The following is a 20475-nucleotide window of genomic DNA, read 5'->3' on the forward strand; positions in this document are numbered from 1 at the left end:
GTCCAAATCGTGTCCGCCTTCATTAGACAGTTTATTATTACCATTTAAAAAGACGACTTCACGTTGCCAGTTTAATCTGACATGTAAATAAAGTACTCAGTATGCTGTGCACAGTTAAAAACATATTTGCTGATCCTGATATCAGGATCAATCATGTCTTGTCCGGTTAAATATCCTGTTAAACTCGTGACGTATGTTCTCTTGACGTCACTCGGTTTACGATTACGGAAGTACATCGTAGCTATAGCCTGTTAATATCAAAACAAAACAGAGGCGATGCTTCCGTGTTAAATCCCTAAATTATTTAGAAATCACCTGATATATCGGTCTGTCGTTGTCTTCGTGAGTTCTTTGTCATCTCCCGCTGCTTGTCAGACGACTGAGAAGGAGATAAACTCATAAAGATGGAGGTAAATGTCCATAGCCATTGCTTTAGCTTTAGCCGGTTATAACTTAGTTGAGCGAATGTATCTGGAATCTTCCGGTTAGCTAACAGTACGAATAACCGGCCAGCCGTTTCTATTAGCAACGCGATACTGACAGAGACACAAGACTGTTCAAATGACTTAATGATGGTATGCAAATAAAGAAAACTTTTTAGAAATACAACTGTAAGCTTTTGCTAACAAACAACGGCATTAAAGTTACAGGGAAAGATCCTTTTTTTTTTTTAATGAAGCATGGCTGAAGTAGAGCAGGCAGAAAATAACCTAGCAACATAGGATACCTGACTGATATCCTGTTCCTGATGCTTTAGTGGTTTAGGTTTGTCACGTCATGTGTTGTTTTCCCTTCACTGAAACAGGACCCTGCTGGCACCGAAGCACAGCTTGCAGCTCCATCACCAGCAGGTGCAGCCAAGTCGAAGGTAGACACTTCAGGACACACAACACCCATCTAAAGTTTTGCCACTATTCATCAAAAGGCAAAGCCATTGCATTATTTTTCCTTACATTGTGTTCTCAGCTGGACACGCTTTCCAAAGATGACCTTATTAAGTTTGCCAAGAAGCAGATGGCTGCCATGCAAAAGATCAAGAGTAGGTGTGCAGGTATGTGTAAAGACTGTTAAAAATATGCTGATTTTGCCTATTGGACCATTACTGTATGAGTGACATTATATTATTTTTTCAGATTTGGAAAAAGAGGTTGACTCCCTAAAACAGCAATCTGGCAACAGTAACAACTGTTCAGATGACGCTACACTGATACAGGTTTCTTAGCAAGGCAGCATCTCATCAATTGTCTGCTAAAGATATTCATGTGTTAGCATACTATATTTAATGTTTATAATACTGTAGGAGCTGACTGAGAGGATGGACGCCTTACTACTGGAGAAGGCAGAAACTCAACAAAGTCTCACACTGTCTCGTAAAGATCTGGAGAGGATCAAGCAGCAAACCAAGGTGAAAACATTTTCTGAAATATTTTATGATATATTTTAATAGATTGTAAGGTATATTCAGTATTGCAGGTATGTGTATAATGCAACGGGATTCCCACAACATGTGTCTGATTGTTACTTTGTGCAGGATGATGTAGCAGTGCTGCAAAAAGAGCTTGACTACATGGTAGAAGACCACCAAAGAAAGATCAAGATCCTAGAGAGCAGTATTGAGGAATCCAACAATAAACACCAAGAAGAATTGTCTTACTTCCAGAAATTACTGAAAGACCGAGAGGAGACTGACAGGGAGAGGGAGAGTGAAAGGGAGAGGGATCACCAAGCTGAGCATGCCAATGCAAAAGAGAGTGCAGAAGAAGCTCGTCGCTGTTTAGAAGTTCAGCTGCAAACCCTTCAAGTTGAACTAGAAGCAATCCAAAAGCAAAAGTCCCAGGAGATTGCTGAGTTACAGGAGAGCCACCAAAGGGAGTTGACAGAAGCCCAGCAGGAGGTGGAGAACCTGAAGGAGGAGTTGGCTCAGAAGAGTTTTCAGCACGAAGAGGAAATGAGGGCTCTGGAGGAAGACTGCGAGATCGAAAGGGAGCGTCTGCTGTTGCTTCATGAGGAGTTGACAGAGCAGCTTGCTCTCAAAGGTACAACAGCAGTTTTTTTAAAAACAGAAATTAGAATAGTAACCACTGTTTTTATCATGATGAGAGAAACTGAGTGTGATCTAACTATTATTCGGTTGTAATTTTTTTGTTTTTTTAATCTATTATGTACAAATTGTAATATTATTTCACCATAAAAAATGCTTTAATAAAGTTTTCATCAAGGAAACAGCAGTGAATATGGAAATATAAAATTACAGTTTTCCAGTTCTCATGGCCTCAAAATGAAGGCCATGAGAACGAAAACAACAATATAACAAATAAAAATAACAATGCAAATTTATAATGTACATTTTTACAAAACCTTAAAGTAACCTAACCCTAAAAAGATAGTCAAAAACAATAATAAAACCAAAAAATTTTTTAAAACATTTAAACCTTTTAGAGTTTTAATTATTTGTAATATCTAATATGATATAAAATTAAATTAAGAACATAATAATACCAACACTTTTCAAAAAGAAAAAAAAATAATCATATTTTACACCACAAATGGTAAAATGAGCTGTATGTGTTTGAAATATTTAGAAATATGATTTTCTTTCAATGAAGTTTTGAGCCATTTCAAATTAATATTTTCATTTTCGTTCCATTACTTAATCATTCAGATTGACATCAGAATAACTTTTCAAAAATAATGTGTTGAATTTTTCCAGACAGCTATCTGCAGGATGTGCAGGAGGAAGATGAGGAACCTGCTCGTGGTTCAGGGATTGCCAAAATGCTAGAGTTGTCTGGCATTAGTCAGGGTGACTCCAGCCACGGTGATGGAGAGGAGACAGAGACCGGCAGATTGAAAGCAGCTTTGGAAGACCTTCAAGCCCAGAACACCATGTTACAGGACGAGCTCACCCTTCTCAGTAATGTGAAGAGTGAAATGGAGGTAGATCTTGAGAGAGCCAAGGAGGAGTTCCAGATGGAAAGAGAAGAGCTGGAGTTCAAGATCAATGAGCTGCAGATGTCTAGGGAAAGTGCCTCCACTGACGCTGTGATGATTCTTGATCATGACCAACAAGAGGTCCAAGGAAAATCTGCAGAGTCTGCAGGGAATCCAGAGGAGCAGCAGAAGCTGAACCAGGTGCTGAGGGAGCAATGTGAGACCTTGACTAGGGACAGAGATTCTGCTGAGGCTGAATGTTTACACATGAGGGAGATACTTCAGGGTGTGGAGACAGAACTGGGTGAGAAGACGAAGGCTTTTGTTCATCAGTACAAAGCCATGAAGGAGCAAGCTGCTCAAACTGTGCAAGAACTACAGGACAAGATTGAACAGCTGAGCCAGGAGAGAGATGACCTGTTGGTGAGAGTCAAAGAGGTTACAGAGGAGAAAAACACTCTGACGGAGAACATGACAGACCAAAACCTGAAGCCCGAAGTCTCCCCAAGTGACCAAACACTCCAGACATCTTTAGAGGAGCAAGCATCCTTGACATGTGAGCTGAAGCAATCTGTAGAGGAGCTAACCAAGCAGAATCAGGATATCCTCTCCCAAATCCAAATCAAAGAAAACATGGCTGAAGACCTTAAAGAGATGGTCAACACATTGACTGAGGAGAGAGGCAAAATACAGTCTCTGCTTCAGATGCGAGAAGAGGAAATGCAGAAGCTTAACAATGAGAGAACAAAAGAATTTGAGAAGCTGTTGGAGGAGAAAGAGAAAGATAGACTTTTGCTTAGAGAGGAGAAAGAGAAACTGATAGGCTTGAAAAAAGAGAAGGAAGATGAAGTGAAGCATCTGGAAGATGAGAGGGAGATGATAGAGAAAAACTTGAAAGAGGAAGTGGAAAGAAAGCAAAGGACAGTTTCTAAATTGGAACTGACCATCAAAGAGCTGTCCACAGATAAGTCTGACCTCTATCAGAAACTGGAAGAGGCATCTTCAGAGCTTTCCAAAGCCCAAGAGGAGAGGGAGCTTTTGAGCTCAAGGTTAGCAGCCCTGGAAGCTCAGCTTGAGCAGGAGCTATCTGAAAAGCATCATCTAGAAGTCAGGTTGAATTCAGTGACAGAGGAGGCAGAACAAACCCGCACCTCCATGAGAGCTTTGGAAGAAAATCAGATTGAACTTCTCAGAAATTCCAACAAGGAGGTTGTGGAGCTCCAAGCACACATAAACAATTTAGAAAAGGAAAGAGATCTTTTAAGAAGTACTCTTGAAGCAGGTCAAGAGGAGAGAACAGAGGAGGAGCTGCAGGCCCACATCGAAGATCTGAAAGAGGAGAGGAACATGTTGAGAAACAACCTGGAGGAGGTGGTGAAGGATACTGAAGCATTGCAAAAAGACCTGTTTGATATGAAGTCAGTCTGTGAAAAGATTAGTGAGGAGAACCACAAACTACAGGCTCAGATTACGCTGATGACTGAGGAGAAAGAGAAAGAGAAAGAACAACTGGAGAAAGAAAAAGGAGAGCACAGCAAAGAGGTGATGGAGAAAGACTCGCTCATATCTGAGTTGAGGAGCGAGTTGGCTGCTGTCCAGGTGAGTGGAGCTCCTGATGTGTCAGGGACATCTTAGAATAATATCAATGCATAAAAAATGTTTAGAGTTGTTTCTAGTAGTTATAATACGATATGACTTTTAGGAAGTAAAACACGTAACAGCATAAAGAAGTATTACTTTTTTTATGGTCAGCACCCAACTTGACCATTTGGCTTTATTATTGTTATTTATTTATGTAGACTATATGATGGTCTTTATGAATAAAATAAATTTTGATTAATGGCAGGTTAGTTATATTTTTCTTTTCACAACCTTGAAGTTCCACAATTCCCAGATGTTGAATATTAACAAAAGTGTTAACAATTAGCATATTCAACATAGCTGCCAACATTACCAACTGTTTGGCATATATTTGAATGTTTTCATTCATTCTTTTTTTTTTTTTTTACACTTTTCCATCCTTCTTTCTCTTTTCCCCACATTACACTCTTAGGAATCTAGTGCCCAGTCTGCTTCCTCTGAGGAAAATGTTTCCAGTGACATCACAAACAAAATGGGTACGCAGGGGACACCATATTAAGTAGTTAAACTTCTATCTCAACGTGCTTGCTGTTTTATTATATAGATGCTTGAGAAGTATATGTTTTGATATCTGAATATAATTCAGAGCTTTAAAATCTCTGATCCCCCAGCACTGCTGGAGAAAGAAATCAAGGAAAAGGATGAGAAGATGAACAAAATCAAGGCAGTTGCTGTCAAAGCAAAGAAGGAACTGGACTTAAATAAGAAAGAGGTAATAGAACATGTTTCTTAAATGTACATTTTAGTTTACCTTAAATGAATGAAATGAATATAATCTTTGACCATGACATAGTAAATACTAATACATTTCCTCCCTGCTGATCAGATCAGATCAGAGGTTTTATGTAGTCCAGTCTGTAATTCTAAATTTTTTTTACCAGGTTGCTGCCCTTAAGAAGGAGGTAGAATCACTGAAAGCAGAAAGAGAAAAAGTGAACAGCTCTATGAAAGACATCATTCATGGGGCTGAAGGCTACAAGGTGAGAGACTTTGTAGGACAGAAAAAGCACCAGAGTATCCAGCTTCACTTCTGTCATTTAATCTTGTAAAGAAACATCAAACTTAAGGTTGTTATAATGGTAATAAAATATACTCCTCAATGTTTGGCATGCCAGGATTTAGAGAAGTAATTCTAATTTGTGGTTTTGCTCAGTTGAAAGTTATAATAGCCTTAGAAAATTTACAGAGGCTGCCAAGGGTTACTTAATATATGTGGTCATACTAGGACTTTATATTGATCAATTGCCCTAAGGTTAAACCTTTTTTTTTTTTTTTGAATTTACAGATAGAACTACACATTTAATGTAATTCATTCATTTAATTTAATGAAACACTGAGACTATTCCACAGGTTTACCCCTTTAACAGAAATACATCTATTTCTGAAGTTTGTTCTTACCTTTATTTTTTCAAACACACAAGTTCCCCTAAGTTCATACCTACTTATTCTTGGTGAAAACATTTCCTGAATGCAGCTAGGGAGAAGGTTGTTGTGTGCCTTGTACATTATGAGAGAAATTCTGAGTTCAATTAGATCTTCAAATTTTAAGGTATTTAAATTAATGAATAGTGGGTTCAGTGGGCCGTAATATTTTGAGTGGATTACAGTTCTTATGGCTCTCTTTTGTAACTTATCAGATCAATGTTAGTTATCTAAGTATTTCCCCATACCTCCATACAGTAAGTGATGTATGGAAGGATTAGTGAGCAGTGTAGTATACAAGTGGATTTCTGATTTAAAAATTATTTTGTTTTATATAAGATTGCAATGGTTTTGGTTTAATATTGTTGATATGTTTTTTCCAATTGAATTTATCATCAATTATCATGCTCAAAAATTTCATTTCACACACTCATTCGATTTAAACATCATTAATTTTGAGTTTAACAGTTTTGACACATCACACATAATAAACAATGTAGGATCCAGCAAAGATTCTTTTGAACACCATATGCAACTTTTAATAAATCAATCTGATGCCAATCCAAATGATCCGATTTTCTTCAACATAATTGCACAGTATAAGAATCGAAAATGAAACTGCCAATTTTCATCCTTAAACCTTTGCAAATCTGTGCATTGCTAATGTTACCAATTGGCAAGTGGAAGGATGCTCTCTTCAAAACAATTTCTGTGTATAGTGTCACTCCCAGTGGTCTCCTTAAACATCCCTCAGACTGCACACTGCTTTCCATGAGAGAAGAAACCACTTTTGTGTCTAATGGGAGTTTTGTTCTTTAGTCAAATGTAAATGCAGCTGTGTTCTTTGATATATAGTGCTTACCTTCCCTGAGCTGTGTGTGCATTTGTGTGCGTGCATTCTTGCTCTCATGCATGTGTGCGTATGTGTGTGTGTGCAGAACTTGCAGATAGATTACGACAAGCAAACAGAGCAACTGGATAAGGAGAGAGAGAAGGTGGAGGTGGCAGAGAGACAGATTGCAGAGCTGACCAAACGACTCAGCAGCACAGTCAAAGTGGTAACATACACTCAATCACACACACGAACACACATTACTTCTGGCAAACACACAAAGTGCTCTCACTTACCAGTAAATCAAAGCAGTGCCACTTTGTCCAGCAATGCATCTCCCCAATGCTTCTCACATAACTCAGTTTTCCCCTGATTTACAGTGAGTCATTTTAGCCACAGACACTTTACCCAGCAATGCTTGACAGCCCTGCACCTACAAATAGGCCATCAGATGTGACTGGGTGAGCTAGGGAGGAATTGTGTTTATATATACTCCTCTTCCCAAACTCATAACTGTCTTTTTCCAATGAGAGAACAACGGGCAGGTAAATGGAGCGGAGTTTAGCCTCCATCTGGTGCATGCAATTGCAATACTATTTTGTGAGACACAGGCTTATTCTTGTGTGCACTCATGAGCCTCAAGGGGGCCTGACAGACTTGAAGCTAGTCGAGGATCTCTGAATGTCTGGGCATCTCTGTGTACCAATCATAGTTTCAATGTTTGGCTGACAGATGATGGGATGTGGCTGCTGCTGCTGGTTCAGTGTACCTTGCAGAGAAAGCCCAGAGAGCCCACTGCTGTCAGATTTGCAAGAATGACTTTCAAATGTGTGTTCATACAGGTGAATTTGCCTATATATGGATTTTCAGATGAAAACCTTGCAGACAACCTTATTAAGTGTGACATAAAAACCCATCATATTCTCAACTCATACAAAATAGGAATATTTAACTGTTCTTACCAAAATTGATTATTATTAGAGCACATCCTTTTGTATTGGTATCTCCTGTGATGTCGCCATACAGAGAGAGCATTCTGAAGTACTTGTACTTTTGCAGAAGGAGACAATAAGCAGTGAGAAAGTGGACCTGCTTGCTGGAATGGAGACCCTGACTAGCACAGTCAGCCAGCTGGAAGCCCAAAACGAGGAGCTGCAGAGACAGGCAGCCACTCTGGACAAAGAACTGCTGGCCGAGAAAGCAATGAAAGAACAGAAGATCAAGGTAGAAATGGAGAGACATGGAATCTGAAAACCTATTCCTGTATCTTACATTTTAGCTTTTAGCATGTAAAACAGATTCACATGCAATAGGTTGAATTTTAGCAAAACAAGCTTCAGTGTCTCTTACAAATAAGCCAAGTAACTCAACACCATAATTCATTTCTTTCTGAATGTGAAATCTACAGAATATACACAAAGCTTTTGTCTCACCATTAACTTGTCATTGTGTTTACTTGTCTGTGCAGGACTTGACATCTGCCATGAAGGAAGTAGAAGAGCTGACAACCCAGCTCTGCAAGCAACAGCAGCAGTCTCAGCAGACTGCCCAGGAGCTGGACCAGCTACGCAAGGTACACACACACAAACGCACAAATGCTTCTCAGACACTAGCATGTCTCTGAGGACCTTTCCAATCAAGTGACTGGACTGGTGATGGAAGGCCTGCAGCTACGGCAGCACCTCTCAAAGAGAAAGAGAGCAATTCTAGCCCACAGCACAGGAGCTGCTGTTGCTTTTCCATTAGTGGAGACCTACATAGTTCAACAGTGTACACAAATGCTGCTTGAAGGTCTGATTTTGTCATGTGTCCACATTCTTAGTGTTTTCCAGTGAACATTTATTTTTGAGGTTGATATTGATAATGCTTTCTGAGCATCAAGAAATGAAGAAAAATACATAATACATTAGGTATTATTCATTTTTTGGCAAACAGTAAATGGAGTATGTTGTTAAAGTGAAGTGATAAGTCACAAGGAAAAAAATGAAAATTAAATTAAGAATAATAAAGTTTGAATATAACAAAAAAATCTCCTGTATACATTTTATCACTTCGGAAGATATTTAATTGTGCGTCTGGATTTGTAGTAATAGGTTTAGAGGTAAAGGACATGACTGACGGCAAGATGAGATTTAAGCTTTATTCCCTGTAATGATGTTGTATGTTGACACTTCCTCTAGGAGGCGCAGCATAACTCTCTGTTGGGCATGGAGATGGCTGACTACGAGCGACTGGTGAAAGAACTCAATGCCAATCTTCTAGAGAAAGATGAGCGTGCAGAGGAGTTCAAAACACAGATAAACAATCTGATGCAGAAAGAGAATACACTCAAGCAGGAAATTGGTATGGATTATATGTTCACTTTTTTCGGTCCCTTATTGACACAAATTAATGCCTCTGCAGTTTCTTCTATGTGGTTGAAATTTTTTTTAGAAATAGCATGGTTATAAAAAAATGGATGTATCACAGCATGATTCAGCTGGCAAGACTTTTTAGGGGGGTGTTTATCAGAAAAAAACTTAAGTTAAATATTAGGGTAAGTATTGTGCAGTCTACACTGAAGACAGAGGTAAAACTAATGTGAACTGCAAATTTGAGAATCAAAAATCTACATTTACTGTCAGTAAACATACATTATGTTTTTATTTGTCGTCAACCATGTATCTGTAGGATAATCTCACATCACATGCAACAATACAAACTGTTGGATGCAATTTCTTTCACACCATCTGTCCTTCCTGTTGCTCCACAGTATTAATGAAGGCGAAATATTTAAAAGGTGCCCTTAAATTAACCTCCTGCAGTAAAAATTGCACTAAAACAATTTCATGTGTTTTTCTGTGTGCACATGTTCCTGGGCATCTGTACGTGTCTCCAGAGGCTTTGAAGTCCCAGCTGGACCAGGGGGAGGAGAAGACCTCCAAGATGAAACAGCTGCTGGTGAAGACTAAGAAGGACTTAGCTGATGCCAAGAAAGAGGTGTGCGTCTGTGTGTCTATGTTCCGTACATGTGTGCAATCATATTGGATTGCCTACTACTCTGCCTGGTGGTCTATTACTCTTCGTAACCCGATTGCTCGATGAATGTAAATGTTGTTATTCAACCCTATGTTTGCATGATTTTGTAAAAGGCTTTGAAGATGGTGGGAATTTATGTGTGCTACTATGTTTACATATATTTTGTCTCATTCACTGTATGTGTTTATGAGTGCAGGAAAGCTCGCTCATGATGCTGCAGGCTTCTCTTAAAGGAGAGTTGGAGGCTAACCAACAGCAGCTTGAAAACTCCAAGGTAATACAGGATGCGCTACCCAGAAAATCATCTCTCTGCTGTCCCTTTTGATCAATTATAGAGTTATGAAATTTTGGTCATAAGTAAGAAACATATTAAACAGTATGTGTTTATGCAATTAGATTGAGTCCTCTGAGTTGATGGCAGAGTGTCATCGTCTTCAGGAACAGCTAAAGTCTGCGTTGGACCAACAGCAAAGAACTAGCAGCTCCTTACAGAAATGCATCAATAGCCTGCAGCAGGAGAGAGATGCAGCTAAGGTACACACTGAATTTTACATATTTACCTGTTTGTTTAGGTTTTACTGACTTTGTTGACAACCATTAGAAAGGGGTAACGATGAAGCCCTTTTTAGGAGGGCACAACAACAGTATATTAAGATTCTGATTCTTTCTGATTTTTAGAATTTTTTAAATTAGATTAATTGTTTCATTAAAAAAAACAACAACATCAAATTATGTGATACAATATGAATAAATAAAATTAAGATCTGAGCAGGAAATTTGCCATTGTTCAAAGCTGGTTGTTGATTGAGGGTGTGCTTGATAAGTAACTTCAGTTAGTAAGTAACAGTCAGCTATCACAATTGTTTTTGGCAAGTAATTTTCTATCAAACATTTAACTAATAAAATCCTTGTTTCAGTACTAGGGTGGTTTGTAAAACCTTTTAATTATTGTCGTTTATATGAATTAAAAAAACATATGTCAAACTATTAACAGTTTTATTTACCCATTGAGGGAACACAAAGTTTGCATTGGTCTAGTTGACTACTTTTTTTTATGTCCCTGCTATATCTTTGCTTTAAATTCAGGCTGAACTTGTGGCAACAGCAAGGGAGTTTGAGAGTTACAAGGTGCGAGTTCACAATGTGCTCAAGCAGCAGAAGAGCAAAAGCAACACTCAGAATGAAGGAGACTCTGGCAAACTGGAGCGGTAAGGACAAAATGTGTGTGAATGTTGTATAACAGAGGGCACAGTGAGGTAATCAGAATGTAATCAGAAAGCATTGCTACTTGTGTTCAGCAGATGTCATTTGCAGGGGACAGTCACACCTTTTTTCTGTATTGACTTTGTGTTCTACCACAATGGAGTTGATGTAAAACTGACTCAGCAAGCAAAGTACTGATACTCTGAGCAAATTAAGGGTATTTGTGTTCATAGTTCAATAGGGCAATTATAACCCTATGAATGTTCTGCTGTGCTGTTTAAAATTGGTGTTTTTAAGTAAGACAATTTCTCCAATTCTAGTCATCCAATATGGCACTGACAAATAAAAGCTCCCCAGACAAGTGGTGACTTAAAAGCATGTAGTGCAAAAAATTACAATACATATTTTAAAAGCATACAATAAAGACTGCATTTCTTGATGTTGTCAACACCATAACAAAGAAAATTGTTGTATAACTTGCATGTTGTAACAGCCTATTACATTATCAATACTTGGATCAGGTCTGATAATGCATCTTGTTCTTTGGATGAACAAATTCCATGAGCCATATTAAAGTAAATGCTAATTTAGCAGTATGTCAGTCAGCTATGTAAGAGTGAAATTAATTTTATTAATATGACACTTGTTCAACAGGGAGCAGTTGTCATCTCAGGTAGAACAGCTGAGGTCCAGGCTGGCAGAAAGTCAGCAGAGCCTCCTGAGCAGCACAGCAGAGCTGCAGCAGCTCCAGAATGAGCATGACACTCTGCTGGAGAGACACAATAAAATCCTCCAGGAAAACATAAGCAAGGAGGCAGAACTCCGTGAGAGGTGAGATGGCAAAACTTGAAGTTTGTATTTGTCATTAGATGACCCTATCTTGACTGGAATTTACTGTACCGCCATGCAGTCACACTCCATATCTCAGATTTCTCTTTTTAATTTTTGTAATCATGAGGCTTAAGCACACGTGCAAGGTTCAGCTATTTATGATAGACAAATCTATCATTCTTCTCTCCTTTCTTGTTGTAGGTAATCGCTGCAGATTATTGACTCTCAAGTCTCTACACCCTTCCTTTAATTTCCCCTTACTCTGTTTCTACCATCAGGCTGCTGTCAGTGCAGTCAGAAAATGTGGGACTGCGGACAGACCTGTCTCAGGCTCAGGCTGACCTGTCATCGCAGGTCGAGGCACAGCGCCAGACGTATAGGGAGCAGCTGAGGAAGCTACAGGATGACCACCGAGTCACCGTGGAAACCCTGCAAAACCAACTGACGCGTGTTGAGGGTCAACTTTTCATCCTGCAGAGCCAGAACAGTAAGAAAGCCAGTAAATCAAAAACAATTAAATACTGAGAATTAGATCCAGGAAACAGTCAAATGGGTGTGGTTACACAGTAATGTATGTAGAATATAGTGCAGTTGTTTCAAAGCAGCAAGTGTTGAGTTCATTATATTAATTTTTCTAGTGTTTGCTCTTGTCTTGGGGGGGGTTGTGTTTATCAGTGGCACTGGAAGCTCATTCATCACCTCCCACACATCTGTCCCCTGGACTCAAACAGCAAATACACGTAGTGATGACTAGGAAAGGAAGGTGCGTGTGCGCTCGAGTGTTTCTTCTGTCACTTCAGCACAGCCAGGTGTTTGTGAGGCTCCTGAGTTTTGTTCCCGCCTCTCAGTGTGGGAAACTGCTCAATGTGACATCTGGACAGACTCATCATTAGTGGCTCTCAAATGCATACCAGAATTAGTCTGATATATGGTGCCAATATGAGCTCTTCGTGAAATTTATTTTGAGCCTTTTTATCAGTATACTGGGATTCAGTAGCAGTTAAATGACAATTGGACCATGAGATGACTGTCCTCTAGACAGTTTTTACTGCGGTCTTAGATTTTTTTATTCATGAAACACAAACTGTTATGTCAACATCTACAGCTTCAAATAATCTATTTTTCTTGTCATGCTTTTCCCAGTGTATTCTGAAATATAAACAGTTTAACAGTAAATAACCAAAAACAAGTTAGAAAATTGTGGATGTCCTACTTTGTGTGTAGTTCTCTGTGGTACAGACTTTTGTTATATTGTTGCTTTATATATAATAGCTAAGAATAGTTATTTTACTCATAATAAGAAACACATTTGATTTGTTCATGTTTTATCACTTTTGTTGTGAACAGTTAGCCCTCACACTGTAACTATTATTGTTAATCCCAGGTAAACTCAAAGGACAAAAAAGTGATGTGCACATCGAACAAGACTATTATTTTGGTTATCTTGCTTAGCTCTATCAGAGAGCGAGCACTAGACTGGAGGTGGAAAGGTGATGAGACTGGATGGGAGAGTCCAGTATGAAGTTCATTAATCGCTATCTTCTCCTTTGTCCACCCACTCCCACAAGCACCCCATCCTTCCTCCCAATCCTCTCTTCACACTTGTTCATTGTGTATACCAGCAGATCTTGTTAACAGAAGAATGTGTCTAGTGCCCCCTCATGTCACAATGAAATAGGACACTGACCCCCAGCTTGGTGGGAAATTAAATAGCAATTAATTTTACAGGATTGTACATACTGCATAGATATGAAAAGTATTGAGGTATTCCCCGATTAATTTAAGATGCTTTCACAAATCTTTGACTTGAATTACATCTTGTCTGACACACATAAGCACATGATGGTGGGTGATCATATGATGTAATACTCTAATCAGTGCATGATAAAGTAAACTCATTACATGTTATAGTGAAATTATCTGTTTAATTTCATCCATTTTTAAATGTAATCTACTCTTAATTGATAGTAACTGCAAATTAAAGTGTAAATTTCTGTTATTATTCTCTACTTTTTGACCAAACATTGTTCTTGTACAAATTATACTCTTGTTTTTCAGGTACAATGTCAGTGCAGTCTAATCATAAGCCTTTGACATCAGACCCTCAGCGCAAAATCACAGATCAAAACCAGGCAGGTCTGGGACAAGTGGCCCTCAGCGACCTTCAGTCTATGGCGAGAGAAGAGGGTGAGGGTATGGAGACCACTGAGACTGAGAGACCCTCCCCTGCAGTCACACCCCTTCCCTCGCTGGAGCAGCTTCTGACATCTCCAGATCCCAAACAAGGTCAGTTTTACAGCAGAGGTGCAACATGGCAATTTAAAACCATGGTCACTCTGTTGGGATCCTAGAATGGAAATTTTTGAAAACTATTTAAAAATAGAGACAGTGAGAAGGTATAGAAATGATTCAAAACATTCATTTACTTCTGAGCAATTGTGCTCATCCGCCTAGTGTAAAAAATAAGACAGTGGGTGATGCACACATTTGGCTGGAAACTTTGTGAATCACATTCTTTATTTGTGAATGTTTCTGGTTTTAATGCCTAGAGCCATTTGTGTGGACAGTGGAGCCTTCCAAAGAGGAGTTAAATCAAAAGCTGACCACAGCCAACCGCAGCATGGAGCACATGAACAGCCTGTTGCACGAAACTGAGGCCACAAACGCTGTTCTCATGGAGCAGATAACTGTATGTATTTGTACACACACAGGACAAAGACAACTGGCTGACATGTTTGGGTTTTTTTTATATTTTGCATCCAAATTTTAAATATAAGATTAGTTTTAAGGGATTTCATGTGCAATTTGAAAATACGTCTCCAAAACTGCTTCATTTTGACAGCTTTGGCTACAAGCAGAAATTATTGGATGAATTCAATTTCTTTGATTTTAGTGTGATCTTGATGACAGTTTCTGATTTCTTGATTTGTGCAATCAATATTCCAAAACCGACAGATACTGAATTTAATACCATACAAAACAAAGATTAGTAATCCTTTACAAACATTGACAGAATAGATCTGCAGACATTAACCCAAACCACTCCATATTCATGATCTTGTAAATTTTATTTCAGCCAGGCAAAACAGTCAAATCTTCACTGACCTGTCACCGGTGACCAAAATCAGGTCTTTTAAGCAGTCATTAGTTTGAGACACACTAACTTAAAAAGACCGATATGCTCCCACTGTGATATCAAACAGCCTGGCGTTGTTCAGTGTCCCGTCTTTGTCCAGGAGAAAGTAGAACTTGTGTCCTTTGACCCTGAGGGGGATGAATGAGGGAGACTCATGTCTGTGAGCGTGACAGGCTACCTCCGAGAGCGGGACTGTTATTTTCTGGCCTCGTCCTGGTCCCAAAGGTGACTGTGTGTAAACTGACACCATCTTCCCACCTTGATGTAAAACCACCTGGCTCACAGAGCGACGGCAGAACAGGATCCCGAGACCGACTATCCCAGCTCCTATTGCCAGGCATCCCAGCGTGAAGCCGTACCTCCAGGTGTTGGAGCCCAGGTTCATCTCGAAGCTCCAGAACCCGGCCAGTCCGGTGGTGGTGGTTGGCGCTCTGCTGCCTCTCCCTTTATCTGTGGCGGCCCCCGTGTGTCTGAGCTCGGTGTAGGCGAAGTGAGCCATGTAGGTCCAGAAGACAAACTGTCCCCCACAGAAGACCGAGAGGAGCCGGAAGAAGCGCGTCCTGTCATGCTGGAAAAGAGTGACATCTTTGGGGGGCTGGGTGAAGGAGGAGAAGCTGCGGCGGGCTGCCGGCTGTGTGTGAACGGCCCTGCTGCTGCTTTTACCAACAAATATCTTGCTGCACAGCCTGGAAACACTTATGAGGCGGTGGGACTGGCAGCTGCCCGGGGAACGGAAGACCTGGAGCTGCACCTTAGCCAGTCGAAACTGTCTGGAGTAAAACTCCAGCGCCCCGCACAGCAGACGCTGTAATCCCATCCCTCACGATGTTACGGGGGTTTTAATTATTCCACAACAAGCTCACCAACAGTAGCAGGTGTTTTTTTTTTTTTTTTTTTTGTGTAAAGGAAGCCGTCTCAACCAGCTTTTCCGTGTTGCTCTCCCCTCACGCCCTACAGATCCAGCCGTATGAGCGCCGCCATACTTGTTATCTGTGACGTTTACTGTTCAGCTACGGAAAGAAGAAGCGACCAAACCTCCTACCGCCGGGTTATGAGTGACGATAATGTGGTGCAAGGAATAAAACCTTTGCGCTTTTAAATTCTTTTATTTAAGAATTAAATTTTGTATACTAGGCCCAATATTTATTCATGTATATATTAAATGTAATTTTCTACTTATACTTATTACAACATAATATCTATCCAATAGTAATAGCAATCATCATTTTAAATCTCATTCAAAAAACAGGAAAATTGTTATACCTTGTTTTGGTTTTATAATGTCTTATAATTGCTAATTGCTTAACAATTTTTACAGCATATATTTTAACATTTCACAGTAGGGAAAATATGACATAAGATAGTACTTAGTTTCAGTTGTGTCTGCAGCTGTGGTTGATCAAATGTTCATTGAAACCAATAATATATCATGGCAACTTTGGTGAGAAATATACGTAATTTTCTTCTTCTTCTTCTTTTCACGTATTACTACTATTTTTCACTTGGTAGTTATTGAAGAGTGAAATACGTCGTCTCGAGCGAAACCAAGAGCGGGAGAAGAGTGCGGCCAACCTGGAGTATCTGAAGAATGTCCTGCTGCAATTCATATTCCTTCGATCTGGCAGTGAAAGGCAGGCGCTCCTGCCTGTTATTCACACAATGCTGCAACTCAGTCCAGAGGAAAAGAGCAAACTGGCTGCCATTGCGCAAGGTACAGTATGATACATCTACTGTATGAATAGAAATTAATGCATAGTATCTTGCATTTCACTACAGAGTCATATGCGTTCAAAAAAGGCACAAAGATATTTGGATTATTGTGTAACATATACACTGAAATGCACATTGGTGCAGACTAAAAATATGTTAATAACCTCAGCCCTGACCAGACTAATTCAAAATTTTGAGTTTGTCACAATCTACCTGTCAATGTTCACACACAGGATCTGAGCACTCACTAACTCAAAACACCTAAAAATAATTTATTAATAATGCAATACATTTTATTGGTACATGCACCTGAAAATAGTTGGCAAAAAAATTGTTTGCATAATTTTTATATCCAAATGTTGAAGTGATATAATATTTGGATCTACTGTTTCTTTTTGTGTAGGTGAGGAGGAGGGGCCCGGAAATCGGGGCTCAGGCTGGACCTCCTATCTCCACAGCTGGTCTGGAATCAGGTAGACTTGATGACCAAATCAACACAAACACTGGTAGCACAGTACTAAAGTGTTACTGGGCCTTTTTCTCTGAAACCCTGTACTAAGCAGTGATGTTCTCTATTTAAAATAGTCATAAATAAATGGGAGGTATAATGGGGCGTTTAAATAATTTTTATATCACAATAGAAAGGACCGATGAATGTACAAATATCAATGTGAGTGTATGTCATGGAGATAAAACCAAAACATTTGAGATTAATATTGACTGTATTGTAACATGTGCAATAGGACATGAGTCTCTTTTTTGAAATGTTAACTGTAATCTGATTCTTTCTTCCATAATCTGTCTATTTAATTGTAATTGTATTAAGAATAATAGTTGCTGGACACATTGCTTTAAAGTCGAGCTCAAGTTGTAAGGAAATATGTTGCATAATGTGAATATGATATTGAGGTGTCGCAAGAAAATTTTATTTACACTTCTCCTGGATTTGTACTTGATAGCACAGTACAAGTGAGGGACTAGACTGGTGTTTTAGCTCCTTTTTTCTCCCCAAATAACACCAGTGATTTACATTACATTCAAACTAAAAGGTTTTAAGGGCATACCTGCATGACTTGCAAGAGTTGAATGTGCTTTCATATGGCAGCCATATTCACCATTCCTTACAAAGGAAAGTTAACAGGAATTATGGTCAGTGCATTAGCGTTAAAATCATCTCAACTTTTACTTTTGCCAGTTGTGTCTGAAAAGTATGAGACACCATTTTACTTTGTTGTGCTTTGGAAAACATCGTAAGATACTGACAAGTATAAATAAGTACATATCAGGCTTACTCATTATCGCTTGAGTGATATCAAATGTAGAATTTTGTCATATAGTTTTTCTGATCCATTTTGAAGTTGTTCACTAATACCTCGAATCTGGAATCAGAAGCAGCTCAAGATTTGTGGGTTATCATATCCTGCAGTGATGTACAGGTTTTGTTTTGGTTTTTGTGCAGTTTGTTGTGGATATTATTTAACAACAAACTATTATATTCATCCTCTCTGTTTCTGTTTTGGGAATCCTTTGTGGTTTCTGTTGCCTGTTTTGTTAAATATATGAAAATGAAGATTTGTTGCAACTGTATCAGAGGCCAGCTATCTTGTTGATGGACAGTCCCCATGACAGCAAACACATCCACCCTGCTTAAGTGGCCTTAAGCCTGACTCCCTAGCAGACCCATTGGTGCTCCTTTTTTCCAGCATTGCATCGTGACCTCTGACTCCTCAAGTTGAATTCACAATTGGAGGGTGGGTACGTAAATCTGCACAGAAGTCAGCCTTCCCTGAAGACATAAATCTATACCCTTTGAAGTTACCTTAACAGTTTATGCTCAATGAAGATAATTGGTCAGTTAGTTTTCTTTTTTATGTTTTGTTTTTTTTTTTTGGTGATTGCACCAGCGTGGGTGAATGTATTTGAAGGGTTTTATTTTTATGACCATTACTGTGAGCATAAACTATGAGAATTTACAGTAACTATAAAATATCTCTATAAGAGTGAACAGGCATTTTCTACACATGAACTAGTTTGGTGGTTAACACAGTAGTTTCTGCTGAAGCCTTACAAGAGACAATTCAGCTTTTTTATTATTATTATTGTTATTATTTCCTAACCGTTAACAACAAATAAAGTCAATGTGGGTAAGAGCATATTTGAAAATTTATTTTCATTCGAAATATTGCATCTGCTAGAGAAAGCTTAAAGGGTTTTTTTAGGATAGATTTCCATGTTGTTAGAGAACATGGGACACACATTCCACAACTAGAGGAAAAAACAACTCAGTGTCATGTTATAATGTGAAAAGTTTTTTGTTACTGGAGTGGAAATCTTTTACTATCTCACGATTCGATTCAATTCCGATTTTTGGGGTCATTAATTGGTTCAAAATCGATTTTTAATTCAAAACGATTTGATTCATAATGATTTCTGCTTCAGTCTATTGGTGTACAAAGGATCCTCATGATCTACTCCAGTCTGCTTTGCAAGACAGAATGACAAATGGAGACATTAAAGTGTCTTTCTCACATTTATTCAGTTTTAAACATTTATCCACAATATGTGATATTGCATAAAAGAAATATCACATATTGTTTAAGTAACAAAAATAATAAATATAATTTTAAATAAAATAAAAAATAATCTCTTTTTGGCACACCCCTAATTGTTACAATAACTTATATTTCACCTTGTAAAAATAACATCGTGCCTGAGCCATTTTTCTTAATTTATTTATCAGCCTTTCATCTTTCAAACATAAATTTTGAATGAGTATTTATCAAGGGGAAACGTTTTACATTTTGAACAAATAATTTGTCATGTTTGAACATGAACATTTTCACATGTATGTATCGCATCATGCAACATGTATCATATTGTATGGTAGTAGCATACAATATGAAGCACAATAATTTAGTATGTTGTAATAATCTGAATACATATCATCATTCTTGGCTTTCATTGCCTAACGAGTCCGTTGTTGTCATCATCCGTCTCGGTGTGTGTGTGATCCGCTGCATCGATCGTCTGCTTGCAGTGGGTTTCCTACAATGACAGTCCGCGTCCCTCTCCCTGGAGGGAAGGGGGTGCAGGGATTTGCCTTTTATGGAAATAAATGTGGTTTCGGGAATCATGACGCATTCGGGGAGGCAACAAAGAAATAGGTAATTGTTGGTGTGCGTCCAACCGGAAGGAAAGGTAAACATGTTGTTATGCTCCTGAGCGACAGCACGTCAGCTCCTTACGGGGATCTGATGTGTGTCTCCAGAATATTTTATTTACTCCCTCCCTTCTTATAGTCTTTCTTGCAGTCATTGTGAGACATTTTTCTACCAAGTGTCTATAAAAACTCGTCGATATTTGAAAAAATATTACATCACCATTATTGTTATTGCTGTTTTATTTCTGGATTGATTGATTCATTTGTTTTTAGAAAATCTCGCTGTTCTCTGTCTGGGTCAGGTTTCTTCCACCCGCCATGTTGAACTTGTGTGTAGTTTGCAGAATGAAAACTTTCCAGGACTTATATCCAGAGCTGATGTTTCAGGTCTAAACCACCTGAGACAACAGAGAGGGCAGGAGCTGCAGTGGGGGGCTCAGCATCGTAGCACACGTTTATTGTGTTACTTCAAACACACATTTTGGTCGGGATTCTCAGGGCGGGTCTCCTTTTTACGGCTGGAAAATCTAAATTGTGACTCTCCAGTTTCAGAAGCTGGGACAAAGTAGAGAGAAACGCTGCCCGAGATAC

The 20475-nt window shown here is 38.9% G+C and overlaps 2 protein-coding genes across 2 annotated transcripts; one reads left to right on the plus strand and one right to left on the minus strand.

Annotated features, from left to right (window-relative positions):
* The first annotated feature begins 240 nt into the window (after positions 1 to 240).
* Positions 241 to 18877, plus strand: gcc2 (GRIP and coiled-coil domain containing 2). The gene is made up of 24 exons (XM_029530301.1): positions 241 to 410; positions 806 to 868; positions 967 to 1051; positions 1134 to 1213; positions 1301 to 1405; positions 1532 to 2036; positions 2711 to 4530; positions 4985 to 5048; positions 5184 to 5284; positions 5454 to 5552; positions 6933 to 7052; positions 7886 to 8050; positions 8295 to 8399; positions 9007 to 9169; positions 9705 to 9805; positions 10041 to 10118; positions 10241 to 10378; positions 10931 to 11052; positions 11702 to 11878; positions 12157 to 12365; positions 13937 to 14164; positions 14428 to 14567; positions 16524 to 16725; positions 17128 to 18877. Exons 1-24 carry the CDS (start codon positions 405 to 407, stop codon positions 17199 to 17201), a joined length of 4950 nt encoding a protein of 1649 aa, XP_029386161.1. The 5' UTR covers positions 241 to 404; the 3' UTR covers positions 17202 to 18877.
* Positions 14551 to 16002, minus strand: tmem223 (transmembrane protein 223). The gene has a single exon (XM_029530302.1). The coding sequence runs from the start codon at positions 15829 to 15831 to the stop codon at positions 15043 to 15045; it is 789 nt and encodes a 262-aa protein (XP_029386162.1). The 5' UTR covers positions 15832 to 16002; the 3' UTR covers positions 14551 to 15042.
* Positions 18878 to 20475: the final 1598 nt, after the last annotated feature.

The sequence above is a fragment of the Echeneis naucrates genome, chromosome 21 (genome assembly GCF_900963305.1).
Source record: "Echeneis naucrates chromosome 21, fEcheNa1.1, whole genome shotgun sequence".
Taxonomy (NCBI): Eukaryota; Metazoa; Chordata; class Actinopteri; order Carangiformes; family Echeneidae; genus Echeneis; species Echeneis naucrates.